This window comes from Gadus morhua, chromosome 9 (assembly GCF_902167405.1).
Source record: "Gadus morhua chromosome 9, gadMor3.0, whole genome shotgun sequence".
NCBI classification, from domain to species: domain Eukaryota; kingdom Metazoa; phylum Chordata; class Actinopteri; order Gadiformes; family Gadidae; genus Gadus; species Gadus morhua.
In genome coordinates this window covers 1,793,594-1,802,658 of record NC_044056.1, presented here as the reverse complement: position 1 = coordinate 1,802,658, position 9,065 = coordinate 1,793,594, and the positions used below count along the sequence as shown (strand labels likewise).

At 47.7% G+C, this 9,065-nt stretch overlaps 1 protein-coding gene across 1 annotated transcript; it reads right to left on the bottom strand.

Moving 5' to 3' along the window:
* Window positions 1–228: 228 nt before the first annotated feature.
* LOC115550259 (MOB kinase activator 2) lies at window positions 229–4,961 on the bottom strand. Its single transcript, XM_030365097.1, has 5 exons — window positions 4,513–4,961; window positions 2,231–2,370; window positions 1,710–1,806; window positions 1,096–1,220; window positions 229–596 (listed from the first exon to the last, which is right to left on the bottom strand). Exons 1-5 carry the CDS (start codon window positions 4,590–4,592, stop codon window positions 352–354), a joined length of 687 nt encoding a protein of 228 aa, XP_030220957.1. The 5' UTR covers window positions 4,593–4,961; the 3' UTR covers window positions 229–351.
* Between the last annotated feature and the right edge of the window lie 4,104 nt (window positions 4,962–9,065).

Sequence of the window (9,065 nt, the reverse complement as noted above, 5' to 3'; positions counted from 1 at the left end):
CACTGTGTGTGTTTGTCAGTGTTACTGTTTGTGTGTGTGTGTGTTTGTGTCTGGGTGTGTATAACTGTGTGTGTTTGTTTGTGTGTATAACTGTATGTGTGTGTGTGTGTGTGTGTGTGTGTGTGGGGGCCCCGCTGTGTGTGTGGGGAGCCCCCTGTGTGTGGGGGGCCCCCTGTGTGTGTGGGGGGCCCGCTGTGTGTGTGGGGAGCCCCCTGTGTGTGTGGGGGGCCCCCTGTGTGTGTGGGGGGCCCCCTGTGTGTGTGGGGGGCCCCCTGTGTGTGTGGGGGGCCCCCTGTGTGTGTGGGGGGCCCCCTGTGTGTGTGGGGGGCCCCCTGTGTGTGGGGGGGGCCCTCAGCTGTAGCCGCGCCCCTCCAGGGCCCGGACCAGGTCCTGCAGGGGCGCGGTGTCCTCGGGCTCCAGCAGCGCGTGCTGCCGGCAGAAGTGTGTGAGGTGGGCGAACAGGGTGTTGAGGTGGGGGTGCAGGCCCAGCGCCAGCGTCTCCCGGTAGTGGGACCAGTAGAAGTGGGCCAGCGTGCGGAACAGCAGCAGGAACACCTTCTGGACCAGGAACACGAAGCCTCTGGGGAAGGGCGTGCCTGAGGGGGGGGGGGACATGGGGGGGTCACTGAAGGTCCCCCTTTAGGAGGACACTGCAGACACAAGACTATCACGACGGACCTTTATGGGGGAGAGGGAATTAATGAGAACTTTATACAATTTGGGATTAATCGTAAAATAAATACCATAGGTGCACATGTCATCGATCAATTCTTTGTCTTACTTGAATGAACTATGCTTGTAGCACAGCCGTCTATATGATGTAATCCATGAATGCAATTTAACTATTTTTGTAGAACTCCATTCGTGGTGTAAACGTGCATCAATACAAAACAATAGAAAGATGGATATAGGTGCATATCGACCGTCCACAAAGGGGAAACCTGTTTATGCCTTTACAGAACATATCGAGACAACCCGCACTAAACACCCCGGCCCCATTAGGGATCAACCGTCCGGTCTATAGTCTCTACGGCCCTGGGATGGGCGTGGACCTCAGAAGCAGACAGTGGGGGGCGAAGGGGGACCCGGGCGGACCTGATTTGGTGGGGAACACGTCCTCGTCTCCCAGGAGGTCCTGGACGTAGCACATGGCGTAGTCGAAGTACAGCGGCGCCGAACACTTGAGCTTCTTTCCCTGCTCGTCCGTCCACACGTAAACCCTGGACGCGCCCAAGCACACACACCCAGCCCACATCAGGTGTGTGTGTGTGTGTGTGTGTGTGTGTGTGTGTGTGTGTGTGTGTGTGTGTGTGTGTGTGTGTGTGTGTGTGTGTGTGTGTGTGTGTGTGTGAGAGAGAGTTTGTGTGCATTAAAGGGAAACCCAAACCCTTACAACTTGTGGGTGGACTTAGCTCAGGAGGCAGAGTGGCTGGACTTGTAACTGGAAGGTTTCTAGTTAAACTAGTGCTACTGCATGTGTTAATCGTTACTGGCAGTGTTGGGGTACAAGGTTACCTCAACCAAACGTACTGGCAACACAGCCCCAATTCAGACTGGAGCGGAAGGAAAGCCTGAACATATAACCCTGCTCAATATGTACAGTATAGTCGGCCAATAGGAACTGTTTAGACAGTGGGTTGAGAGTAGCTCAAAGAGTATGTTTGGTTTTCCTTTAACGTACAGAATGGATCAACGACTGAAGGACTTACGTGCTGCCTGGCCCACAGGCCACAGGGCAGGTGGTTGGAGTACAGAACTCGGACATAGCGCTGGTGAGCAGGTTGATGTTCTTGAAGAATGCTATCGCTGCAGCCAGGGAACAGATAGACACAGACACTTAGCTGGAGGTGTCTTAGCTGGCACTGTGCGTGCGTGTGTGTATCAGTGTATCTCTACAGCAATGATGCAATCAGCGAGATGACCCACAATCCAGCAGTGAGGAACAGCGTGCGTTAGTGTTAGAAAGTGAGTTCACGAGTAAGCACTGTATGTGTGTGTATTGGCATGTGTGTGTGCTTAAATGTATGCGTTGAACGTATGTGTGTGTGTGTGCGTGTGTGTGTGTGCGTGTGTGTGTGTGCGTGTGCATGCAAGCATGCATGTGTGTGGTCATGTGTATTGATGTGCGTATTGGTCACGCAAGCGCATGTGTGTGTATTGACGTGCATGCGTGTGCTCTGTCTGGTGTGTCAGTGTGTGTGTGTGGGGGGGGGGGGTCCGGGCAGCGTACTGTTGGTTGCGAGCCACTCTGCCTCGTCGACGCCGGGGGGCCGGGTGGTCAGGAGGGACATGTCGGCGTGGGGGATCCTCAGGCTGACGTTCTGCCTCTGGAGATACGGACGCTGCTCCTGGTTGTTGTTATCAATCCCCCTGGAGAGAGGGAGGGAGGGAGGGAGGGAGAGAGAGAGAGAGAGAGAGAGAGAGAGAGAGAGAGAGAGGGAGAGAGAGAGAGAGAGAGAGAGAGAGAGAGAGAGAGAGAGAGAGAGAGAGAGAGTGATAAGGAAGATTCAATATTGTCAGATAATATCCATCTTCTGCTGTCAAAAGATACAACTTTATGGAATCATAAACTTCTTTACACAAAAACCAAGCAGAAGCAAACTGTTTACTACTCTTCTACCCGCGGCCTGGATTGTCCAATTTTCCACAAGCTAATGCATGCTAGTTGGACTGTAATAACAATAAAAATGCAGTGGACCCATGCTAGCACTGCACTGGCTTACAATAAAACTGCATGCTCAACTCACACTCCTCTCTCCAACGCATACTATATACATACTATACACATATTATACCCTACCAGAACCTTCCCTCATATGTTAGGGTTACTGTTTGATACTAATCATGTAGTAGACACTGGTATCAAAGCAGTAGTAGTCGTAGAGGTTCTGTGTTAGAACTTCATGGCTGTAGTCTGTGTTTGTATACGCTGTGCTGTTGTGTCCTGGAATGACGGGCTAGGCAGAGAAGTTTGAATATATTCAAATCTCTACAGACGTACGCAATGCTGTGTTTGTTTCCTACTGTACACATCGTATTTAAAAATACGCTGCAATGTGAATATTCGTATGAGGGAAAAGTTAGTAAACTCCATCCTTTGAGAATATGATTTCTGTAGATTCAAGTTCCAAGAGCTTCTTACGGCATGTCAACCGCACAATAATGTATTGCTTGCCGTGCTTCCACGGTAGAACACAATAACTACAACATACTGCGGCAGCTCCATGGGAATGGTTGACACAGTAGCATCCAGTGTTTACCCACTGTGACCTTGCTCGGTGTGATAACGCTGTCCTCACTACAAGGTTACGACCAACTGGGGAGAGGTGTATGTGTATGTATGTGTGTTTACGTGTGTGTGTGTGTGTGTGTGTGTGTGTGTGCGTGCTTGTGCGTGCGCTCGCGCGCATGTGTGTGAATGTGGTTCCAATCTGTGTCCTACAGAGAAGTAGGCAGTGAAAAGTGCTTTGCAAAAAGAGGGACAGGACAACGTTTAGGGAACAACAGTTGGTTCTCTACCGATAACACAGAGGCCCGCTTGTAGCGGTGTCATGACCGACCTACCGGCCCCGTGCGGCAGCCTCTCCCCTGCATAGCTACCGCCCGCCTGGGTACACACGGGGAACCTGCTCTGCTCGTACGCGCATGCATTTGCATGTAAACACCCCCCCCCCCCCCCCCGCCCGCTTTCAGCCCTGTGTTTACATTAGCCTCCACCGTGGGGGAGAAACAAATGCTGAAGTCAGCACCCCCAGCTGTCTCCATAAAGTCCATTCCAAGAGCACACATGCAATGCCCTCACCCTCACACACCCACACAGACACACACACACACACATACGCACACAGACACAGAGACACACACACACACACACACACAGAGACACACTAACACAGACAAACATTGTATTCCTGAATGTAGCCTTAAGTTGCAGTTGAACTTAAGTTCTTGCGGTTCGAGCAACCCACCTCTGCTGATGATATCTCCAAATATGCGCCATTAGTACACAGACAAGCGTGTACACACACACACACACACACACACACACACACACACACACACACACACACACACACACACACACACACACACACACACACACACACACACACACACACACACACATTCTTATCTAGAGAACATTCCTCAGTTAACCATGTGCAGCCAACTCTTTGCTGTCCAGCTTCAACATCTGTTGCTCTGTCTGGGCTGTTGCTTTTTTTGTTGTGTATTGTTATTCCTTCAGAGACGCCCCCGTACCCGTCACAGAAACCATTCCCTATCGACTGATGGAAACAGACAGGCGGGCAAAAACAGGAGAAAAGAAAAGTAGTGTAATGTAGGATGTGGAGTAAGACAAGGAAGAACAACCACTTTGACAGGGACAAGAGAAACATGAAGAACAGACCTCCGCCTCGTCTGCAAGTTGCTCGGTACACAAAAACATCTGGTCCATGACATCTGCCTTAGAGCGCAAACCGAAGTGAAGGAGAGGGCAGAAGACGTACTCACAGTTTTTCGTGATTCGGGTCCGAAGAGTCGTGGATTGCGTCCGTCTCACTTGCTGAGGGGTAACTTTGACAACCCCCCATGACACTGAGCTACGAGCAGAGCTGTTGATTATTCCAGCCCCGCTTTGCCATCCCAAACACACACAGGTACACACAAACACACACACGCTTACTCACTCCCAGTCGCAGATGGCAGAGCCTTGATCTCACACACAGGATCCCCAACGCTCACGCACGGTCCTTCTTCACAAACCTGTCCCCCGCTGGGCTCCTTACATAACAGGGCCAGCGAGTAAAAGTCTTCTAGTCGTTGACCCCAGGGGCCACTAGTGGATGGTCGAGTAGTAAAGGTTGTGTGTTCCTGGCTCCCTCCTTGCGTGCTCAGTGTCAGTTTGCTTATGTTTCCTTTGTTTGAGTCCCGTACCCGGAGGCTCCTCCTCCCTGGGATCCAAGCAGACAGGCAGGTTTATCCACAGAAATGACTCCCTCGTTCTCAACTCCGCCTCTCTCTCTCTCTCTCTCTCTCTCTCTGTCCCTCTCCCCCTTCCCCCTCCCATGTACTTTCAAAATCCACCCAAGGCACACTGCTTCTTTCACAAGCAATAGTTCAGGGATTCGTGTGTCATGGGTTCATGTGTCAGAGAGAGAGGAGAGAAAGAGGTGAAGGGGAGAACTAGTGATATAGTGAGAGAGGTGAGAGAGGCCTAATGATACAGGGAGAGAGAAGGGAGGGACACAGAGGTAAATTACCCTGATACAGTGAGAGGAGAGAGAGAGACCTAGTGATACAGTGCGAGAGAGACCTAGTGATACAGTGAGAGAGGAGAGAGAGAGACCTAGTGATACAGTGAGAGGAGAGAGAGACCTACTGATACAGTGAGAGGAGAGAGAGACCTAGTGATACAGTGAGAGAGGAGAGAGAGACCTAGTGATACAGTGAGAGAGGAGAGAGAGACCTAGTGATACAGTGAGAGGAGAGAGAGACCTAGTGATACAGTGAGAGAAGGAGGGAGTAAATTTCCCTGTTCCAGTGAGACAGGAGTCCTCATGTGGCAACAAGTGCATTAATCACTTGTATCCACCTCGTAAACTTTGAAGGAATGCATTGAGAAAAGCATGGTCTACTGGCCAAGAACTAAATAATGACTCACACACACATGCACCTATATAAACACACACACACACACACACACACACACACACACACACACACACACACACACACACACACACACACACACACACACACACACACACACACACACACACAGGAACATCACCAGTAACTATTACTTTACTAAAGGTACTATACCCTTTATATATATCCCCTCTTGTATGTTTGTCTGTGCGTTGGGCAGGTCTGTTTGCGGCAGCAGGATGCGACAGCACAGTAAACAGTAAACAGACCTCACGTCCGCAGCGTGACGTCATCGACCTGCAGTCCACATAAATCCGTGTTTGAACTTCCGCCGCTTCCAAGTGTGTCTTCCGAACAGTCTCTGTGGTATAACACACTCACTGCAGACAGCCTCGCCATGTGGTTAAGCATATTTATTAGGTGCATGGTCAAATGTACAAGCTGAGTTTCACGACAGGTAACACACACAATACTCTCTACATGGAAAGGTCCACCAGCATCAGTGTGAGTTACAAAAAAAAAGTTTTTACAAGACTTGTCCTCCGCGCGAGCGCTTACACACACGCACACGAAACGCGTATCATGATAACACATAACACACCACCACGCACACACGTCTGCATGTGTAACTATAAGCTGATAACCTCATTCGTTACCATGATGAAGGGATATTTACTTTGATGGGATGAAGGGATAATTCATCTCTCTAGCTCACTCTGTCTCTCTCTCACACACACACACACACACACACACACACACACACACACACACACACACACACACACACATATACATACACACACACACCCCCCCCCACACACACACACACACACACACAAACACACACACAGGCACACATTGAACCTACTTTCAACCAAACAAATGTTACAACAAAAGCAGGTTTCATGAATGGACATGCACCCTTAAGCATAGGTCAGACACAGTGCATGGAAAGTGCTTGACAGCATAACTGGACCCAGTTCTCTATACCCAGAGGACGAGTCGGGCTTCCTGCTCGAACCAACCCAAGCTTGCAGTCTGCTAGCTGAGGTACGCTCTACTCTACGACTGCGGCAGGCCGATCTGAAGCCAAAGCAAGACGTCTTGACAGTGAAATATTGAGGTGACTGCAAACGGTATCCAAAGACAACAAATTTACTTTCCAAAATATCGCCAGAACTGTGGTGTTTTTCAGTATCGTTTTGATTTTTCCGAAAAAGAAATTTAGAGTAAACCATATTTTTTAAATATTTGACAGTGCCATCTGTGTTGAAACTTGTTTTGGGGATTTTTGTTTCCGATTGAGTTGAACAAGTGTCACTGATGTCAAGGCATCAATTTGAGCCTGTTCTAAACAGTTGGGGGGGGGGGGGGGGGGGGGGTTCCATTGGCACTACACACAAATTCCTCATTCCTCCAGTATGCTTTACAAAATCTTTCATCAAATGTACATTAGTGGTTCATCAAACACCATACAATCCATGACTACTGGAGATAAACCAAGTCAAAGTTTCATAAATAACTGTATGACCCATAGATAGCTTTGATAATATATATATATTCAGATTTCCTAGAACTGCTTTAGAAGGAAAGGGTTAAGTAAGGGTTAAGTTCTTGACTTGGCAAAAAAGTATGTATAGTACCCACAGAGAGGCTGCCTTGAACGAGCTGCAGACACACATGTAACTGCTCCGTTCATCTGGAGTCCACACTCCCTCCCTCCCCCATGCAGCCATCATATTTTCCAATTTATATATAGGGCTTGTACATCGCAACGTCACCTCACAAAGAGCGCCTCCATTTTGAAGCATAGCAGCATTAGTAGGTTAATTATTACATTAGTAGGAACGTTTTTTTTGGTCAGTGTTGATTAATTTATCGTGAAATGAGAGGTCATTATGGGGAGACATATTGTCATTTGAAACTGCCACACATAGTTTTGATTAGTCAAGGTAACGTTACATTTAAGTTGATTAGGGATTTTACACTTAATTACAAAACCATTGAGTCCTCTATAAATGGAGCATTGCCAACAAAAATTCCCATGATGCATTCTGATGTACAAGCCCTATTGCACATTCTGGCAATCCGGAATCTTGCAAAATAAAATTCCTTGCAAGATATATGTTAAATACAGCCCATTTAAATCTCCTCTGCAACCTCAGTAAACAAATAATGACCTTCACTGATACAGTTTTACTACACACTTTGCCTGAAAGCATACAAAAATAATCTACAGCAGACACTGACGATATGTCCTCCGCTCCAGTCGACATTCCCCAGCCCATGAGAAGACCATGCAACAGAAAGTGCTTGTTCAAAGTGCCTTCTAAAAAGAAGAACGAAACCAATAAACAGGGGCCTCCAAAATATAAAGGCTCTACAGCCGTATGCATCCCGATCCCTGAAAAGAAGAGAGCGAGGAAGAGTGAGATCAAACAAGCCGGGAGTGCTTGGCAAACAGTAACTCAAGTAAATTACACGGAAGACATACTGTGGTTTCTAAATGCGCACATACACTCCCCGGTAGTGCGCGTGGAAAGAGACAGAGACGGATCACCCGGACGCGCGGACTTAAAACCTAAAAATACAGATACAGTTATTGCCTCATTTCAAAGGTACAGCACGCACATATCACACGCCTAGCAAAACGCCCGCCTCGCCATACCGGTGGATTTATTCCAAAAATAGATAAAGTGTTTATATATGCTGTTTACATTTATATCGTTACGTTTACATATTACCAAGAAGTAAAGCCACAACCTAATACAGGTTCAAAGGTCACAATATTACAACAGCTCTGGGGGTGGGAGGGGTCGGTATGAAAGCATTTGACTTTTCCATGTTTTATGTGTGATTGGTGGACATAACCGCCACTTCTTGTCTGTGTGTCTGTGTGCGGTATGTGTGTGTGTGTTACACAGGTGTGCTTTCCTTGTATCCAAATACGTCTTTAACCTTTAACCTGAGAATACACTCCGTACCTCAGACAGAGCCCAGACACACTCACAGACCAACCACAGCCAGCACATGTAGGTCAACGTTTCAGTGTTCTAAAACAGACTGGTACACTCTGAACCAGAAACACAACCATACATTTAATAAATAGATCATCAAACAGAAACAACAAACAAATAACACAAAAAAAAGAAAACATTAAACGAAAGCTACAGTTTCAGGTATTTGGCATTGTTAAATAAGAAAAAACTAAAAGAAAAGTAACACATTTCCACTGGCTTAAACGCCTACATAAAAGGTATGTTGGGTACGTCTATCTATTTTTGGTGTGGAGTAAAAACCAGCATGCTAGCAAGATGATTATATATCTCATTATATATCATTCCTTCACAGCCAGCCACCCTATTGGATAGTCGGCCCTTATGCTCTGCGATGCTGACCTTCTCAATGAAAACAAC